The 20,306-nt window shown below is 42.0% G+C and overlaps 2 protein-coding genes across 3 annotated transcripts in view; both read left to right on the top strand.

Annotated features, from left to right (window-relative positions):
• rgmb (repulsive guidance molecule BMP co-receptor b) overlaps positions 1-7,420 on the top strand; it is a 32,630-nt gene extending 25,210 nt beyond the window's left edge. Inside the window, exons 5-7 of one of the 2 annotated variants that reach the window (XM_080434091.1) lie at positions 1,689-2,177; positions 2,834-4,807; positions 4,877-7,420. In XM_080434091.1, the coding sequence (XP_080290217.1) occupies positions 1,689-2,177; positions 2,834-3,154 (810 nt within the window). In that variant the 3' untranslated portion in view covers positions 3,155-4,807; positions 4,877-7,420. Of the gene's footprint in view, positions 1-1,688; positions 2,178-2,833; positions 4,846-4,876 lie in introns of both variants that reach the window. The other variant, XM_080434090.1, reaches the window with a different exon arrangement.
• An 8,529-nt stretch (positions 7,421-15,949) lies between these two features.
• The window catches only part of lnpep (leucyl/cystinyl aminopeptidase), an 80,179-nt gene continuing 75,822 nt past the window's right edge, over positions 15,950-20,306 (top strand). Inside the window, exon 1 of the mRNA XM_080434082.1 lies at positions 15,950-16,374. Coding sequence (XP_080290208.1) covers positions 16,347-16,374 — 28 coding nt within the window. The 5' untranslated portion in view covers positions 15,950-16,346. The remainder of the gene's footprint in view (positions 16,375-20,306) is intronic.

Raw genomic sequence — 20,306 nt, 5'->3', positions numbered from 1 at the left:
GTGTGTGTGTGTGTGTGTGTGTGTGTGTGTGTGTGTGTGTGTGTGTGTGTGTGTGTGTGTGTGTGTGTGTGTGTGTGTGTTGTGTGTGCGCGCGCGCGTTTGTGTGTGCGTGTCTATGCCTATGCCTAACTCTAAACATGATTTTTAACCATAAAACAACCATTTCTCTTGTGAGGACCAGGAAAACGGTCCTCACAACGTCCGTTTCACATATTCTACTATATACATGCGTGGACATTTGCCCCTCACAAGTATAGTAATATAAGTGTGCACACACACACACACACACACACACACACACACACACACACACACACACACACACACACACACACACACACACACACACACACACACACACACACACACACACACACACGTGTTACAATTAGGAAATGATTGAGGTCAGGGTTAGGCATTTGGAGGTTAAGTGTTTGGGTTCGAGTCACAGTAATGCCTGATTTATACACAGCTGTGTGCCTATGGCACACTCAAGGTTGTAGATCTGCTATTTTTGGCGCACGATACGGCACGTTGCTAATTATGAGCCAGACGTTAGGGAGTGGAGTAGTGGAGTAAAAGTTCAATATTTGGATCCGAGATGTAGTGGAGTAGAAGTAAAAGTATTAGAAATTGGAAATACTCAAGTAAAGTACAAATACCTCAAAATTGTACTTAAGTACAGTACTCAAGTAAATGTACTTAGTTACTTTACACTACTGGTTAAGATTAAACATGGAACAAAAAAGGTAAAAATTGCTGTCTTAAAAGTTGGATGTCCTCACAGTTAGCCTAACATAATGATGTTGTAGCGGCCCCTACAAAAGACCAGGCCGTAACTCGCTGCTCCAAGGGAGCTGGCTCTCTTGGCGTGGCACGTTTGCGCGCCGGGTTGGTGAGCGGGGTTAGATTCCCAGCTCAGGCCGTGAACGCTACAATAGTGTGTGTGTGTGTGTGTGTGTGTGTGTGTGTGTGTGTGTGTGTGTGTGTGTGTGTGTGTGTGTGTGTGTGTGTGTGTGTGTGTGTGTGTGTGTGTGTGTGTGTGTGTGTGTGTGTGTGTGTGTGTGTGTGTGTGTGTGTGTGACATTGTATTCTTTAATTGTGAAACGACAATAAGGAAATGCTGGAATAGAAAGAGGTGAATGGTAAAACATTTATGTATTCTACAGAGTAGCACTGCCCTCTAGTGTCTAGCAGGAGTCATAGCTATGTTTGAAAACAGATTGACAAGTGCTCATAATACTATTATTGGTTGAAATTGGGTTATTATTATTTTTTTGTTTGACAGGAAGTAATTAAGATAGGACAGATATAAAGAAATACACAAAGAAAAGAAAATACCATTTACATTACAGTAATTATTTTAGGATTCAATTCGATTACGATTCACCAGGTAACGATTTGATTCGATTACGATTAGCCTTGTAATAATTAGATTCGATTTGATTCGACGATGCATCGCGATGCATCACACTTTTTATATACTATATTTATATTCTATATTACTGCACAACATGGCAACTTTTTCAGTCAACACAAGCAGACAGAGATACTGAACAACATATAAATCTGGCTGCTGATCGGTGCAATTAGCAATATATTTTTTTACATTTCTGAATTCGATTCATAATCGTCTATGTCAGCATCGCGATTAATCTATGAATCGATTATTTTTGACACCACTACAGATCACCATCATCTTCAAGCCGTACGAGGCGTGCACGGAGCAGCGGGTCTACCAGGCCGTCACCGACAACCTCCCGGCCGCCTTTGACGACGGCACGGTGAGCAGCGACCCCTCCTTCTTCTCCTCATCCTCGTCCTCCTCCTCGTCATCCTCGCTAGGCGAGGAGTCCTCCCCCTCATCCGGGGCCTCGGCCTCCACCTCCTCCGACGGGAAGCTGCGGGCGCTGTGGATCCGCGAGCGCAGCCCCGGGCGCCACGTGGAGCTGCACGCCCGCTACATCGGCGTGACAGTGGTGGTGCGGCAGCTGGGCCGCTACCTCACGCTGGCCGTGCGCATCCCCGAGGAGCTGGCGCTGACCTACGACCCCATGCAGGACCTCCAGCTGTGCCTGAACGGCTGCCCCAGCGCCGAGCGCATCGACCGCGGGCAGGGCCACCTGCCGCTGCCGCTGCCGCCCATGGCCGCCTCGCCTCCGGCCCTGGGACTCCAGGTGAGCCGCCCCCCCCGTCCCGTCCCGTCGTCACAAGTATTTACAATACTTATTTAGTATAAAACAAATTTTTTAGTATAATTCTAAAAATATACTGGTCACTGTCAGTCATTTCTTTGTATATTGAAGCACAATGACACTTTGGTAGAAGTTTGTGTTGTGTAGTTACCTTGTCATGACGCAACTATTTCAATAGGCTCTATGCACAGCAGCCATATTGGAAAGAAATTGGGTCTTCCTTACTTCCTTCACCAAGTGTTACCCATGTGCATGTTGTGGGGGTCCTTGATATTAAAATGTGTGAGAACCACTGTGCTACACTAAATGGAACAGAGCCTTCTTTAGTATCTTTGGTAATAAGACCTATGAAGGAGGTAAGGAAGAGGCCCAATTTCTTTCCAATGTGGCTGCTGTGCATATAAAGCCTTTTGTTGAGATATATTGCTCCGTTGCATCTTGATTACAAATTGATAATCCAAAAATACCCTGATGCTTGACTTTACATTGTATGGTGAAAAGAGTATCTTGGAGCTTGTAGATCCACAATTTTCGATATTTCTTACATTCGATTATCTCATCGACTATCGAGTGTTTTCTCTCATAATCGACTAAAACTATTAGTGTCGACTAACCGTTGCGACCCTTCCTCCCCCCAGGCCCAGCGGGGTCGGTCAGACCCCGGCGCCACGTCTCCTCGGGGCTTCAGCGTGGAGGGCGCACGGGACCGGTGCAAGGAGCAGCTGGAGGACGAGGACATCTACTTCCACTCGTGCATGTTCGACCTCCTCACCACCGGGGACGCCAACTTCACGGCGGCGGCGCACAGCGCCCTGAAGGACATGGAGAGCCTCCACCCCCACAAGGACCGCTGGAGGATCTACCCCCGCAGCTCCGCCCCTCCCGCCGCCACCACCTCTCGGCCAATGGCTGAGCGCCTGACAGCTCTGACGCTGCTGCTGTGCGCGGCGCTCTTTTGAGGCCGCGCGTTTGTTTTATTTTGGCGAGCGATTACGATGGCTTTGCTTCTGTTGTCCTGTGAGTGCGTGCGTGTGTGTGTGTGTGTGTCGGCGGCTGACAGTGTGAATGTGTAGTGAGAAACTGTGAGTGTGTGTGTGTGTGTGTGTGTGTGCGTGAGTGTGCGTGCAGTGGTGGAAAAAGTACTCAAATGTTTTACTTGAGTAAAAGTATCGATACTGCAATGTAAAAGTCCGGAATTCAAAATTGACTTGAGTAAAAGTACAAAAGTATCAAAATGTACCAAAAGTAAAAGGACTAAAATGTTTGAAAATAGCAGATCTACAAGCTCGCAATGCGACGCGATGCGACGCGCTGTGAGCTTGTAGATCGGCTATTTTCAAAGCCTAGGTATAAAATAGGCCTAAAATGGTTAATGTATGTTTTATAATGTAATAATGTATGTCGGCAAAGTAACTAGTAACTAAAGTTTTCAAATAATTGTAGTGGATTAAAAGTACAATATTTGCCTCTGAGATGTAGTGGAGTAGAAGTAAAAGTATAGACAATTGGAAATACTTCAGTAAAGTAAAGATACCTCAAAATTGTATTTAAGTACAGTACTTGAGTAAATATACTTAGTTACTTTACACCACTGTGTGTGTGTGTGTGTGTGTGTGTGTGTGTGTGTGTGTGTGTGTGTGTGTGTGTGTGTGTGTGTGTGTGTGAGAGTGAGTGTGAGTGTGAGTGTGTGTGTTTGCGAGAGCACCGTCACGTTCTCTTCCTGGTGTGGAAACAAGGTGGTCGGTGACCGGACACTGGACGGCTCTCTGGCGCCCCCCACAGTCCAGGAGTAGAGGTCCCCCAGTACAAAGGTGGTCTTACACACAAGGCCCCCCCGAGGACCAGGAAGGATTTCTGAAGCAAAAAAGTTGACACGTGGCCAACTCTGGTACTGCACGTCTCTGGGCCCACTACGTGTGACACAAAGAGACATAAAGGACACTGATGCACATAATGCTCTATTGTCATCACACAAGTACTTGTCAGTGGAGATTTCAATGGAATGAGTCAGTGGAGATTTTCTATGCCTCCTCCCAGATCTTACATAGCTCTATGGGTCTACCTGAGGAGGAGGTCTACCTGGGGAGGAGGTCTCCATCAGGTCCCCTTGAGAAGGTCTGCATAAGACATGGGCGCTCACGGTACAACAGGAAAAGGCCTTGGATATAGATGTCTACACGAGAATGCTACAAATGGGTCAGGGAGAGAAGGATGAGACTGGCCTGAGCGTCAGGCACCCGGAAACTGGTTGGTGAAGGCAAACTAACTAACTAACTGACACCGTGGGAGCCCACCCAAGGCACAGCTAGGAGGGGGGGAAATGAGGTGCACCTCGCTCCTTTCCTAAACGTAGACACACTGCGGCACGACAGCAGGAGCTATAGCAACACTGCATAGCTCAGGCCCTATGCGCAGCAGCCATTTTGTAGAGAAATTGGGCCTCTTCTTACTTCCTTCACAGGTGTTACCAATGATACTAATGAAGGCTCTGTCCCATTCTGGTCAAACAGAGTCAGGGTGCTGATATTGTGCATGTTGGCTCACTGGAAACACTCTGCTACACCAGTGGGTCTCAAAGTGTGGTCCAGGGACCCTTATGGTTCCTTGAGGGGGTTCCAAATGGCCCCTTAAAAGGTGTGTAACTCTGAGAGTGTAAAAATGGAACCAAATGGACCCGTAAGGGTCCATTTGGTTCCATTTGTACACTCTCAGAGTTATGGGGGTCCTTGAAATTAAAAGGTTTGAGAACCACTGTGCTACACCAAAGAGCCTTCATTAGAATCATTGGTAACACCTGTGAAGGAAGTAAGGAAGAGGCTCAACTTTCCAATATGGCTGGAGGGAGTGGAGGGCAGCGATCCAGGAGTCCCGGCGCCCGCGTTGGTGTCGGCTAGTCGGCACTCGCTCGTCGCGCGTACATAACGGTCCCCGTGAGGAGGTCACGAGGTCAACGCGAGGAGACCTATACCTGACAAGTCACCAGTTCGAGGTGATAACTTGGTCTTCATCCTGGGATTTAAAGAGGTACTTCATAGGAATGACAGATATCCACACTCCAGGTTGTACATAGTGTGTTTTGGTGTGAATTAAGGTACACACATGATTGTTTTTTTGTTTGTTTTTGTTTTTGTTGTTGTTGGTTTGATCGTTCTCAAACATCAGACGAAAGAGGATGATGTCCGTTTTGGTCCAAGCACTTTACTTTGATATGTTTTTTATTTTTTATGAATCCACATCAGTGTTCTTTTCTCTTCTCTCTTTCTGTCTCTCTCTCTCCCTCTCTCTCTCTCTCTCTCTCTCTCTCTCCCCCCCTCCTTCCCCCCCGACACATCCTGTTCGATTACGACTTCCCATTGGCTCCTGTCAGTTGTCTTGTCAGTCGAGCTCATTGGACAGGTAATTATTGCTGGAAAAAAAATAACTTCATTCCAAAAGAAGCTGATTTTGAAAGTCAGTTTAATGTGAGCTGTTTCTCCGCTGAATGTATTTGTCATGACAACTGCTGTTAGATTGAATTGAAATTTCCAGTGTTTTCCTTTCTGAATCCATGATTTAATTATGCGTACATGTCTGTCTGTTTTCTGCGTGTGTGTGTGTGTGTGTGTGTGTGTGTGTGTGTGTGTGTGTGTGTGTGTGTGTGTGTGTGTGTGTGTGTGTGTGTGTGTGTGTGTGTGTGTGTGTGTGTGTGTGTGTGTGTGTGTGCGCGTGTGTGAGACATACAGCTCTGCTCTCAGCTTCATTTTGTGTCTTGCTTCCATTTTATCTGAGCCAAAGACAACCACACCAGTACCCCCCCCCCCCCGCCCCGCCCCACCTGCTTTGTGAGCTTGTATATCGGCTATTTTCGGTAGCCGATGTACAAATAAGGAATTTTGAGATCATCAAATCCATCAAGGCCTGTCAAAATGCATTTTAGCCGACTAAATCAACTGTAGATTTAGTTGACTAGATTTTATATTTAGTCAACTAAATCTAAACTCAGAGTTAAACATTTCAGATCACTAAAATATGGCTAAAACTAAATTTTATTCAAAAGACTATGACTAAAACTAGATCATAATTTGTTGTCAAAATTAACACTGGTTGCTACTGCCATGCTGGTTAGGATGTACTGGGTTATACTGGGTTATCGTGTGACCAATCTGGCAACCCATCGTCAAATTTGAGTCACAGAGCTCTGTCTTGAGAGATTACGGTGCGACAGACTGTTAACTGACCAGAAACACTTACACTACAGTGTCTGATGGGACCTTAGATAGACTGACAATACAGGTGTGTCATGGGATATCGTCTCTGTCGGGTGGAAACTGTCCAAAACTGTTACTCTTCAGGATTCAAATTCCAAAATAGCTAAAGTAGCAGATCTACAAGCTCAAAACACGTCAACACGAGAGGTTTCTGCCCGACAACAACGATATGGATGCTGTGACGAGGACCATGTTAAACAACCTTATCTTGTTTGCCCATACAAGGTTTTGATCAAAAGGTTTAAGACTTTAGCCCGTATAAAGAAGTGGGTGATTTAAAAAAATATATATATATTTTCAAAGTTATTCCAAAATGTTCCACAATTCTTGAAGAAGTTAAAAAATCTTTTGAAAACAGCTGATCTATGATCTATTGGCTATTTTCAAATAGCCAAAGCATAAAACTAGAGATAAAGTAGTTCAACTGAATTTGATGCTGTTTTGACTAAACTAAACTAGCTAAATTAGCTGGGGACCCCCTGGAACCGCCTCGAGGATCCCTGAGGGTCCCAGAACCCACTGTGAGAACCACCAATTTCCAGCATTTGAACACTAAGATGGCTCATAATCATTCTGTGTAAAAATGAAGTCAAAGTTCAGCAACGTTTTCATCAGAACCTTGTAGACCTTGATGGCTCTCGTCTCTCTCCGCTCAATCTGTGATCTTTTTTTTTAACATTTCAAGTCATGTGTGAGTGTCTGTTTTGGTGAAGAGTGGCTGCTTAATGTCGAAATACTTAACTTATTTATAAACGTAGTGTCCTGGTAGAGGAAGTTAAGCTCCATATTCTTGCTGTTGGATAATAATGATTAATAATGATGATAATAATGATAAAAGAAAAAAAAGTCAGATGTGATTGCACTGCCACCCAGTGGCGGTCTCTTGCTATGTCAGTGTTCTATTCAAACCACAGAGGCGGGCTAAAGAGATAAACTGAGGACAAAAAAAAATGTGTGCAAGTGTTTCAATTAAAAAAATATGAGAAAAACAAGTTTACTTTGTCCTTATTCATTTCACACATCATTTCATTCTTTTAAAATAAGTATTCAAGAGTACAACTTACTAAGTAGTACATTCGCCTTTTTAATATCAATGCATTGCTGTTTGAACTGGTGGATAGTAATAGTAATAGTGAAACTAGCAAAAAAAATCTTCAAGATATTTGTTAGTTTTGTAAACACAGTAATGTTTTAGTTAGTTATTGTAGCTTTGTGATGCCTCATTTCTATTTTAAAACCAAAAACAAATTTGTTTCAATTCTAGTCTTCATAATTTTGTTAGTTTTAGGCAACTATAACAAACACACAGACACACACACACACACGCACACACACACACACACACACACACACACACACACACACACACACACACACACACACACACACACACACACACACACACACACAAACACCACTCTCTCTCCATCTGTCTGAGGTTAGCGTGTGATCAGATAAATGTCTTTCAACAGTCATCATCAGCACCTGGGATCATTTTCAGAAAGGCGCCGAGACACTGGAGCATAAAGCCCCGCCCCCTTCTCCTGTCAAACACACACAGTGCTCCCCCAAGAGAAGAAGAGAAGATTCCCCAGAAGAAGATTCCCCAGAATTCAAGGTTTTTCAAACACTTTTTTTTTAAAATTATAAATAGCAGATGTACAAGTTCGCAGCGTGGAAAGTGACGCGCTGTGAGCTTGTATAAATGGATAACGTGGTTAAAATGATTGTGATGCTGTATTAACACATTTAGCTGGGGACCCCCTGGAACCCTGGGGGTCCACGGACCCCACTTTGAGAACCAATGGTGTGTGGGATATCAACACAATGTCCAACACACACACACACACACACTTCTTTCTCCAACTCCATCACAGTGTGTGGAGGTATAGGATGTCCCAGCATGCAGTGCGGTGGGCTCTTCAAAGCAGTCAGCTGTCCGTGAGGTCAGAGGTCATCTCAGTTTTATGTAGCCGTTTCCTGTCTGAAACACAAGGGCTCCGTTAAACCAGTCCTTCTCAAATATGACACGTACTGAATTAGCAGTGGTGTAAGGTAACTAAGTACATTTACTCAAGTACTGTACTTAAGTACAATGTTGAGGTACTTTTACTTTACTGGAGCATTTCCAATTGTCTATACTTTTACTTCTACTCCACTACATCTCAGAGGCAAATATTGTACTTTTACTCCACTACAATTATTTGAAAACTTTAGTTACTAGTTACTTTGCAGATATAAATTATTACATTATAAAACATACATTAACCACTTTAGCCCTATTTATTTATACCGAGGCTATTTGAAAATAGCCGATCTACAAGCTCACAACGCATCGCATCGCGACACGTGAGCTTGTAGATCTGCTATTTTCAAACATTTTACTTTTGGTACTTTAAGTGCATTGTGATACCAGTACTTTTGTACTTTTACTCAAGTAAATTTTGAATTCCGGACTTTTACTTGTAGTTGTAACAAAGTACTTCTATATTGCAGCATTGATACTTTTACTTAAGTAAAACATTCAAGTACTTTTTCCACCACTGGGTATTAGCCCGCGGACCCCCATTTGAAAACATATGCCAGGAACCCCCATAAGAGAAGTTTTTTTTCAGCTTTAGCAGTGATTCCATGAACCACTTTAATTTCTAGGACCCTCAGTTGTCCTATGCATTATGCCATGGACCCCCATTCAATACCATTTTGACCCCAATCTGCATTGTAGTATCATCTGTATTAATTTAACTCCGAGAGTGTACAAATGGAACCAAATGGACCATTTGGTTCCATTTGTGCACTCTCTGAGTTACAGACCCATATGGTCCATTTGGTTCCATCTGTGACTATCTATCATTTGGCTGGGGACCCTCTGGAACCTCCTCAAGGACCGATGCTCAAGGCCTGGCTTGATCGTACTACAGCGTCACTCAAAAGTAGCATATGTACAAGCTCGAAACGCGGCGCGAAGCGGCGCGTTTCGAGCTTGTAGATCTGCTACTTTTGTTACTTTTTAATTTGAATTCTGAAAAGTGACATAATGAGGTTTCGACCCCCCCCCCACACACACACACACACACACACAGCAATCTACAACCTCTACAAGCTCACAATGCTTGTAGATCAGCTATATTTTGGCTATTTGTCGTATGGTGTATTAGTGTACAGGGCTCAAAGCGGTTGAATGAGCACATCAAATGTGGAGCGTCACTCACCACTTAATAACAGCATAGATGGTGATCAGACAGTTGAACACGATGCTCTTCAACAACAGCAGCCTGAGGCTCAACACAGTCACCTGCTCCGTCTGCAAGCCTGCAAGTACACAACGCACGCGCGCACACACACACACACGCACACACGCACACACGCACACACGCACACACACACACACACACACACACACACAGAATATAGAGCTTCAGTATCATATTTAACACTTTATTTTAACAGAGAACTCTCACTATTTAAGGATAAATGCTCTTACCGGTGGCTGTCATTTCATTTTCAGGTTCAGAAGTGCAGAAGTCGTCATGTTCGTCATCTGAAATGGTTAAAATGCATTCAGATTTACTGAGTTGGTCCACTTCAATGGGCTGTTCATTCAATAAGCTGCTTTCAACTACAACATACACTTGGATGTATAGTATATTTGTTTATAAAGCTCATATAGATGGATATTCTTCATTAGTCCTGGCGGAAATTAATTTTGCACAAGAAGGCAGCCATCGGGAAACAGAAACACACAACAATACATAGACAAATCACGCAATGCATAGACAAATCACACAATAGACAAATCACACAATACACAAGCAATACAACAATACATTTACACAACACATCCCTTGCAGAGAAAAAGTATAGGCTACTAGTCATGGTTAAGGAGAGACAGCGCTCATGTGGAGAACTGAGATACCAACTGAGCCATATTTATAATGTATATCCTCAGCTTCTACTGGTTATGTACTAATGTCCAGACTACATAACTAGGCCTACTCTCATCACATCTTATCTCAAACAAACCCCACCAAATTCAAATTCTACTATACTAGTGGGGACATTTAGCCCCTCACAGGCATAGTATAAGTACACACGCACACACGCACGCACGCACACGCACACACGCACGCACGCACGCACGCACGCACGCACGCACGCACGCACGCACGCACGCACGCACGCACGCACGCACGCACGCACGCACGCACGCACGCACGCACGCACGCACGCACGCACGCACACATAGTGGAGTTCTCACAGAGTTCATAGAGTGGTAAATAATACAGAAGCTGTGTCGTGAGATGAATATGAGTGTGTGTGCATGCATGCATGCAAAGTGTATGTCTGTGTGGGTATGCATGTTTGATGCATGAGGGGTGCGTGTGTGTGCGTGCGTGCATGTGTGCGTGCGTGCATGTGTGCGTGCGTGCGTGCGTGCGCGCGTGTGTGTGTGTGTGTGTGTGCGCGCAGCACTTTCATTCTGCTGTGTCTACTGTGTCTGCAAGGTGAAAGAGAGGACAGAGACAGGACACATGACCCTGCATGAACACAGACACACACACACACACACACACACACACACACACACACACACACACACACACACACACACACACACACACACACACACACACACACACACACACACACACACACACCCTACCTGAGTCTGCATGATGTGAGGTTTTCATGACTCTGGCTCGGCGTCGGTGGCTGACCAAGCAGCTGTACGACGCCCACTCGCTGGTCGCCACGGTGATGGTCGCCACGGCGCTGCTGCGGCCGACATCTCGCATCACGCTGCGTCCAGCGGTCATGGCGAGGCTGTGGTGGGACGCAGTGGGGGGCAGCTGACCTGCAGAGGGTGACCTCCAGCTGACCTCTAGGTGAGCGTAGCGCACGTCACTGACCACGCACACCAGCAGCGTCCAGCCCAGCCTGTCACCCGACAGGTGCACAGGGGGAGCCAGGGAGGACAACAACACAGATCCATGGACTACACCTGCACACACACACAGAGAGAGAGAGAGAGAGAGATGAAAGGAATATGTCAAAAAGAGAAGATGGGAGAAGGGGACAGTGGTGTAAAGTAACCTTTAAGTACAATTTTGAGGTACTACTCCACTACATCTCAGAGGCAAATATTGTACTTTTACTCCACTAAAATTACTTGAAAACTTTAGTTACTAGTTGCTTTGTAGATTTTGATTATTATTACAAAATCACTTCAGCCCTATTTAAACTTTGGCAATTTGAAAATAGCCGATCTACAAACTCACAACGCATCGCTTTCCGGCTATTTTCAATTGATTTTTATACATTTTATACAATTGAAAACTTTTTTTATACAATGGGACCCTCTGCATAACGAGTACTTTTACTTTTGGTACTTTAAGTACATTTTGATACCGACACTTATGTACTTTTACTCAAGTACATTTTGAATTCCGGACTTTGACTTGTAACAGAGTATTTCTACATTGCAGTATTGATACTTTTACTTAAGTAAAAAAAAATGTTAGCCTTTTTCCACCACTTACACTAAGTGCAAACAAGAAGAGTAATATTCATAGCTGGTGGTGTGATATTTTTTGTTAAAATCAGTGTTAAATAACTACTATACTCTGATAGTAGGCTTAATCATTGCTATAGATAGAGTCAAGTAACAAGTGTCTCCTTGTCTCTCCTTTTTAGTAATCACAAAATATATGTTCAGGTCGTGACATGAATTTCATCCAATCAGGAGTGAGAACTCATACAGGATTATAAACAAGTGAAATTGGAAGCGAAGAAACGAGCAGAACACTAATTGGAACACTATTAATTTGATGCTAATGAACAGGATTTGATATGGGTCACCCACCTGAACATTTATTTTGTGTATACTAAAGAGCAGGAGAGACGGTGAGACCCCTGTTACTGAACAAACACACTATAGTAATGATGATTATTGTATCACAATATAGAGTTTTAACGTTTGAGGACAAATGTACAATGTTAGTGACATCACCAAATAAAATCAATCAATCAATGAAGCGATACACACACAAATCACATACATCACAGCGAGGGCAATGAACATGCAATTGAAGATGATCCAGATAAAATAAGGTTAGTGAAAAGTATCTTACCTGTACAGAGACAGAATATGAGCAGGTAGAAAAGCCTAGATAGATGTGCTTGTGTCATGTCAGTGTGGGTGTGTGTGTGTGTGTGTGTGTGGGTGTGTGATCAACAGACATTCAACCCACCAGGGAACCCTGCACAGAGGATGGGGGAGTGTGTCACTTCTTGTCACATGGCATGACCCATGGCCCACTTTGAAAAGCACTGCAGTAGGCCTACGGTGTTCATGATAAGCTACAAACATAGCCTACTGTACAGACTGAGCGTGCCCTGAAGAAGGCAGCTCAGTCTGTCCGAAACGTTGGTCATTTTTCTGTCTCTGTGTCCACAATAAATCTTGCATCGGCAGCTATATGAGTGGAGTGTGCTCTTTTATCACTTAGTGTTTTCATAAGCACACCAAGAAGCTGAGGCAGAAAGCTGAGTGGTGAAAGTGACACCTGCCACCGCCTGCATGGGGAATCTAACTGACGACAGATATTGATCATATCCACACACTGCTGCTAGAGAACAGACAACGTTCCTTCTGGAGCACACCTGCATGGCATACACGCACGCTCTTATGCACGCACACACGCACGCACGCACGCACGCACGCACGCACACACACACACACACACACACACACACACACACACACACACACACACACACACACACACACACCAGGATCATTATAGTTAACAAAAACTAACTAAATAAAATAAAAAATTCAAATTGGTAAAAGATTTTAGTTAACTGAGATAAAAACAAGTAACAACTAACTGAAACTCAGAACATAGGCCTACAGGGGACATGGGTGAAAATGTTCACCTATATGATGACATGGTTGAAAGTGGTTAATATGGTTGCAGACTAGAAAACATATCTATAACATGTGTCACACGTAGATGGACAGGCATGGATGGATTGAGATGCACTCAGGCTCAGCGTTAATCTGAAATCAGATTAGAAGACATTTTAAGTGATATTTTTGGCCATGACAAAAAGTTTTTTGTTAAAAGGTTAAAGCACTATAATAGCATTCATTGCGATGGAGTGTTTGTTATCGTTTAGTAACAGGGGTCCCCCATCTCTCCATCTCTTCAATAAACAGAAAACACATTTTCAGGTGGGTTGCAAAATGTCAACCAATCAGGAGAGAGAGTACCCATTTCTCAACTTGTTGAAGTTCTAGTTGTGTCTGCTCATTTCTGTGTGTCATCACTTCCAATTTCATTTGTTTAATCTGTATCCTGTTTGAGTTCTCTCTACTGATTTGATAAAATTGGTATCGTGACCTGAACATTTATTTTCTGTTTATTAAAGAGCTGGAGAAACTATATAGGCTATATCAATGATTACTACCACAATATAGTTCTTTAAAACTTATTTTAACAAAGGAACATCACTTACCATCTGCCTTTTTGTTTTAAATACACATACAAATGCCTTACTATAATGCCTTATAAACTTTAATTACTTAGATACTCTTAGGGGGGCGCATGCTACCATTTACGGTGGTCACCTTATCACCTTATCACTGCGGTGGTGATAGAGAGAGCTCTCTCTCTATCATAGAGAGCGCTCTCTCTATCACCTAAAAGGTGATAGGATCCCTATTTTTAAGCGAGTCTATTCGAAAATAGCAGAGCTTCAAGTTCATGTGTGTCGCGATGTGACACGTTGTGAGCTTGTAGATGTGCTATTTTCGAAAAGGTTTTGGAAAACATTTTTGGAAAAGTTTTTGCATTTTTCCAAGTATATTCTGATTTTTTAAAATAGTTTTATTCAAGTAAAAAAATGATTAACTGAATACAGTAGTTGCAACAGAATAGCCTATTTCTACTTTTATATAAGTAGAAATACAACAACATACTTTTATTTGAGTAGAAATACTGCCAGTACTGAAGTTGTTCCACCTCTGCCTAAAAGATAAATATCCTAGGGGCCTCGTCTTTAATCTGTGGTTTCTACTCTGTGGAATACTGAGATTGATCCCATAGATCGGAAGGATCATGCTGGGATTAATCCCATAGACCGCGGGGATCATGCTGACTGTGATTGGCCACTTGGTTGCTAGGGCCCTCGTTTAACCCTGCGTCACCAGGTCACCAGGCTTTCCCGCACTCGACACGCCCCCGCTTCCCAAGTAATCCCGCCCTATCCCAGGAACATCCAATAGAAGCACAGGACTGCTTTTGACGGACAGCTGTCAACACAAGTGGTGGAAGATTCAAGTACTCTTTTTACTTAAAAGTAGAATACCGCAAGCATACTCAAGTACAATAAAAGCCATGCAGGACCTATTCAAAATTGTCCTTGAGTAAAAGTACAAAAGCAATGGCATCAAAATATACTTACTTAGTACAAATTACCAAAGTAAATGTAGGGCAAAAGGCTACTCAATATTTTTCATAAATTGGCGATGTGCTGTGAGCTTGTAGATCAGCTTTTTAAAAAAAACTGCTCAAAAACTGTCACATAATTGTAGTAAAAAAGTGTAAAAGTGTAAAAAGTGCAATCATTTAGCATTTAAAAATACATTTAGACTTTAGGTTTTTGGGAGTAGAAGTATAAAGTATCCAAAAATGGAAATACCCAAGTAAAAGTACCCCAAAATTATACAGTAGGCCTACTTGACTAAAAGTACTCCAAAATGATACAGTACTTGAGTAAAAGTACCCCAAAATTATACAGTACTTGAGTAAAACGTACTTATATGGAAGACCATATAGGTCCAAAAGTTTAACAATAAATACCACAATGAAAGGAATACAATCCTCACTGAAAAAAAACAAAAACACAATGATATAAATACAAAATACAATTAAATAAATACAAAATACAATTAAATAAATGAATTTAAAAAAGAAATATTATGTATTTTTGTATTGTATTTAATTGTATTTTATTTATTTATGTCATTGTGTTTTTTATTTATTTTAATGTGGATTTTATTTATTTCATTGTGGTATTTTTTTTTATTTTTTTTTTGGACCTATGGACTTCCATATACTTATGTTATACTACAGTAACCTCGCATCACCAGTCTTTCCACCACTACTACAGTGATTCACTTCTGCTGCTGGGAAGGAAAAGCATTCAGCCTATAAAATGATATGCTCGATAAATCGCAGATCTACAAGCTCACAACGCGTCGCAAAGCGACGCGTTGTGAGCTTGTAGACCTGCGATTTCTCGGCGCGCGACGAAAGTGCGAAGGAGGAAGCAGTCATGTGTCGTGTGTGCGTGGATAGAGAAGGGGGAGAGCATCTTTCTTTGGCGTTTCGACCAGGTGGGCGCGGTTTCGAGGCACAGGCTTTGGCTCAGGTTTAGGCACATAACCACGCCCACACGGGCGAAACACCAAAGAAAGAGGGAGTCCCGGACACAGAGAGAGAGAGAGCGACTCACTCCACTCAACAACCCGAATACATGTTGACTCTCATTTTAAAGTTATCACTATAGTTATTGTTACAGACATTATAATAAACACAACAAGGGCGACGGACGTGGGGGAGAGAAAAGGGAAGCCATGGTGGACAATAAAGTTGTGGCAGCTAGCTAACGGTAGCTAACTTTAAATGGTAGCTAGTTGTACATCCCATTGACACCATCATTACACACACACGCAACACACAACGTTTTGTTAGCCCGCGGTGGCTAACAAACAAGCTAACAAAACGTTCACGTTGTTGTGTTATCGTCGTTTAAACAACTGTTGTCGTTGCGTGTGAGACAACTGTTGTTGTTGTGTGTGAGAGCAGAGGAGGAGACCGCAACAGCTCTTGACACCATGGACCCCTTTGACAGCAACAACGCAGGTAAAGCCATGTATTCATTAAAGAGCTTTGAGCCCTAGAATGACTGATATTACATCATATAGTTCATTTATTCTAGATATTACATGACATGTATGCACTATCACAGCCATTCTAGGGCTATAGCTAACTAACTATAGCCTCTGTTAGCAGCTGTAGCCTACTGTGTGTGTGTGTGTGTGTGTGTGTGTATGTGTGTATGTATGTGTGTGTCGCAGTGGTTTAAAGTAACTAAGTAAATGTACTCAAGTAATGTATGTACTAAAGTACAATTTTTAGGTATTTTTTTTACTTTAGTGGAGTATTTCCAATTTTCTGTACTTTTACTTCTACCCCACTACATCTCTGAGGCAAATATTGTACTTTAACTCCACTGCAGTTATTTGAAAACTGTAGTTACTTTGTAGATTTGGATTATTATTACAAAACATACCATACACATATATTACTTTAAGTATATTTTGATACAAATACTTTTGTACTCATTACTCAAGTACATTTTTAACACCAGCCTTTTAATTGTAACAGGGTATTTCTACATTGCAGTATTGATGCTTTTACTTAAGTACAGAATGGGAGTACTTCTTCCACCACTGTGGAGAGGCTGTGACTGTGTGTTGTTCTTATTTGTGACATGAGTCATTTTTTTGAAGCTTGTTTATATCGTGATATTTCTCAGGAACCTGCTGTTGTTCGTTTGAAAACCATTTGTTGATCCTAACATCAAGTGGTAAAGTGTTCTTCTCATCTAGTCAACACTGCTGTCCATTTTGGCAACAAACCAACAGGATATTAAACCATTACACTAGTGAAACAATGGGTGTCGATGTAACCTTATGGGTCCATTTGGTTCCATTTGTCCACTCAGTACTGACTTACTCTAGTTTCATTTGATATATATATATATATATATTATATATATATATATATATATATATATAACAGGGCATTCAATGACAGTAAATGCAGTACAGTATTGTACAGTTGAGGATGAAATGTAAATACGTATTCTAATTATCTGTGTGTGTGTGTGTGTGTGTGTGTGTGTGTGTGTGTGTGTGTGTGTGTGTGTGTGTTAGCAGCCAGATACTGTCTTTGTGTGTGTGTCAGTTACATCTACTGTAAAATGAAGAGGACTGTGACTATTGTGTTTTTTTGTGTATGTAACTTGAAGCTTGTTTACTATGATATTTGTCATAAACCTGTTGTTTATTCCGTCAAAGTCGGCCATCCCACCCATGACCCGAAATTGCGTTACAAAACAAAATGCCATACGCCCTATATACCACTTGTTGATCCATAATAATTGCTTTTTTATAATAATAATTGCGATTATCTCAAATAATTGCTATTAGACGATTATGTAATAATTGTGACAGGCCTAGACCAACCAGTTATGCTTTACAGGCCAAATCTATCAGCAGTTGGCTGATGATGATGGATGCTAAAATTAATTTCCCCCCCTCCCGGCTGGCCACATTATTAACAGCTTAGAGACTTGGTCTTTCCATAAATAGACCATATATTATATTCATTTACTAGCACTGCCCACACCCAAACAGTCTGTTCTGCCCCTGCCTCACTTAGTGCACTAAGTAAAGGACAAATTGTGTATCGGTTATTATACACAGAAGCAGCAGTGTCTGTTTGCACACTGTTAGGCTTGTGCGTTTGATAGGAGGCTAAGTGTGTGTGTGTGTGTGTGTGTGTGTGTGTGTGTGTGTGTGTGTGTGTGTGTGTGTGTGTGTGTGTGTGTGTGTGTGTGTGTGTGTGTGTGAGACAACAGATAAGGCCTGTTTCTGGTGATACAGCATTGAAGGCAAAGTCTTTTTAGACGTCGGCCAGCTCTGCTTTATAATAACCCGTGTTGGGCATTAGAGTAGTTAGTTATTAGAACAAACAAAAGGCATGCTGTTGTTCCCCTTAGAGCCTCGTATTTGATATCTGGTTGGACTCACTGTTGTGTGTGTGTGTGTGGAAGATATCAAAGCTACTACACAGACCGTTGGCGTTTATACACTGTATAAGCAGCAGTGAAAAGCACACAATCAATCACACACAATCAATCACTGTCTCACAAACATCACTGGAGTTCTACAAATGCTGTGCACAAGGAAAAGGCCATACACATGGCAGAAACAATGTGGATAGACGTCTAAATTAAGAGTGCCAAAGGGAGTGGTGTAAAGTAGCTAAGTACATTTACTCAACTACTGTCCATAAGTACAATTTTGAGTTACTTTTACTTTACTGGAGTATTTCCAACTTTTACTTCTACTCCACTACATCTCAGAGGAAAATATTGTACTTTTACTCCACTACAAATATTTGCAAACTTTAGTTACTAGTTACTTTGACCACGTTAGTCCTATTTTATACCTAGGCAATTTTAAAATAGCCGATCTACAAACTCACAACGCGTCTGCGACTATCACAATCGCGTTGTGTTTTTCAAACATTTTAATACTTTTACTTTTGGTACTTTAAGTACATTCGGATACCAATACTTTTGCAATCTGAATTCCGGACCTTAACTTGTAACAGAGTACTTCTACATTGCAGTATTGATACTTTTACTTAAGTAAAACATTTGCAAGCATTAACCACTTGGGAACCTGGTATCCCTATTTTGGGCAAAAGAATGTAAAGCGTTTTACAGAAGTTTTAAAAATAGCTAAAGTAACCATTCAAGGTCAAGTCGTGAGTTTGTAGGTGGCTATTTTCACTTGTTGTCATCGGACAAAGTACGTGGGACTTGGTTAAGGCAGTAAGCTGACTGTGATATGTATACAGTACAGTATATACTTTAAGATTCTTAATTCTCAAGGTTGTTTACATCTGAAGAAGTGCTTTGCCTCTCTGTTGTTTTCACCTGGCATGACCTGAGTCACAGGTCATGCGTGGTTGGTGACATGTGATGTGTTTATGGGAAAGCTATGTGACATTGCTAGACCACGCGGTTGTTTTGTGAAAACAGGAAGTGTGCACGATCAGCAGCTAAGCTTCATGTTTGCTGTGTTTGGTTTTGTTGTGGTTTTGGGTGGTTTTTTTTGTGTTGCTAACACTTCCGCTGTATGTCAGATTCAGAATTCACACGGTCAGACAGAGTCATGCTGCAGCTGGCTAATCCCAACAAACAGCACAATTTGGATGTTTGCGTTTTACCCATTCAATCCGGGAACACATCTGTGTCATTTTAGGTTTCTTTAGCTATTCAAAAGCAGGTATACAAGCTCATATTCCATATCCCAGCTTTTAGATCTGTTATTTTCCAGCTTGTAGATCTGCTATTTTTTGAAAAATCGTTAACATTTGTGCAAATCTTTGATTATATAATATTATTTTAAAGCGAACATTTTTAACTCAAACAAATTATTTTGAGATGGGGGTCTGTGGCCAAATACATATAATCTTTGTTGTTTGGTTGCTATATCAGTGGTGCGCCAACTTTTTCATGTCAAGTACCCCCAAAATTATATGTATTTGCCCGCGGACCCCCATCTCAATATATGTTGTTCCAGCAGGGACCCCCAGAAGCAAATATTGGAGTAAAAAATGTACGCAAAAAAAAGAAGAAGAAAAAAATCAATGATTTGTAGAAATGTTAATGATTTTAAACTAATTTTGCTCAGGATCCCCTGGAACCCCCTCAAGGACCCCTGGCCTTAAACTTTAATATTTTTCAACAGGCTGAGTAAGGAAACATTTCAAGCATGCAAGTAGAAAGTTTAAAAAAAACGTGTTAAAATGAACAGTAATTTAAATTTGACCTACCATTTCATAATGGACAGTTTACTTTTCAGGCAAGTGTCTCTGAGACCTTAGTGTCAACCCCTGTCCTACACGAAGGGTTCCCAAACTTTTCAGGCTGTGACCCCCCCCCCCCCCCCAAAATAATCATATTTAGTGGGGACCCCCCAAAATAATTATATTTG

This window comes from Gymnoscopelus braueri (genome assembly GCF_963280865.1).
Source record: "Gymnoscopelus braueri genome assembly, chromosome: 7".
In the NCBI taxonomy this organism is placed as follows: Eukaryota; Metazoa; Chordata; class Actinopteri; order Myctophiformes; family Myctophidae; genus Gymnoscopelus; species Gymnoscopelus braueri.
Note: the sequence above shows the minus strand (reverse complement) of the source record. Positions and strands in the feature narration are given on the sequence as shown.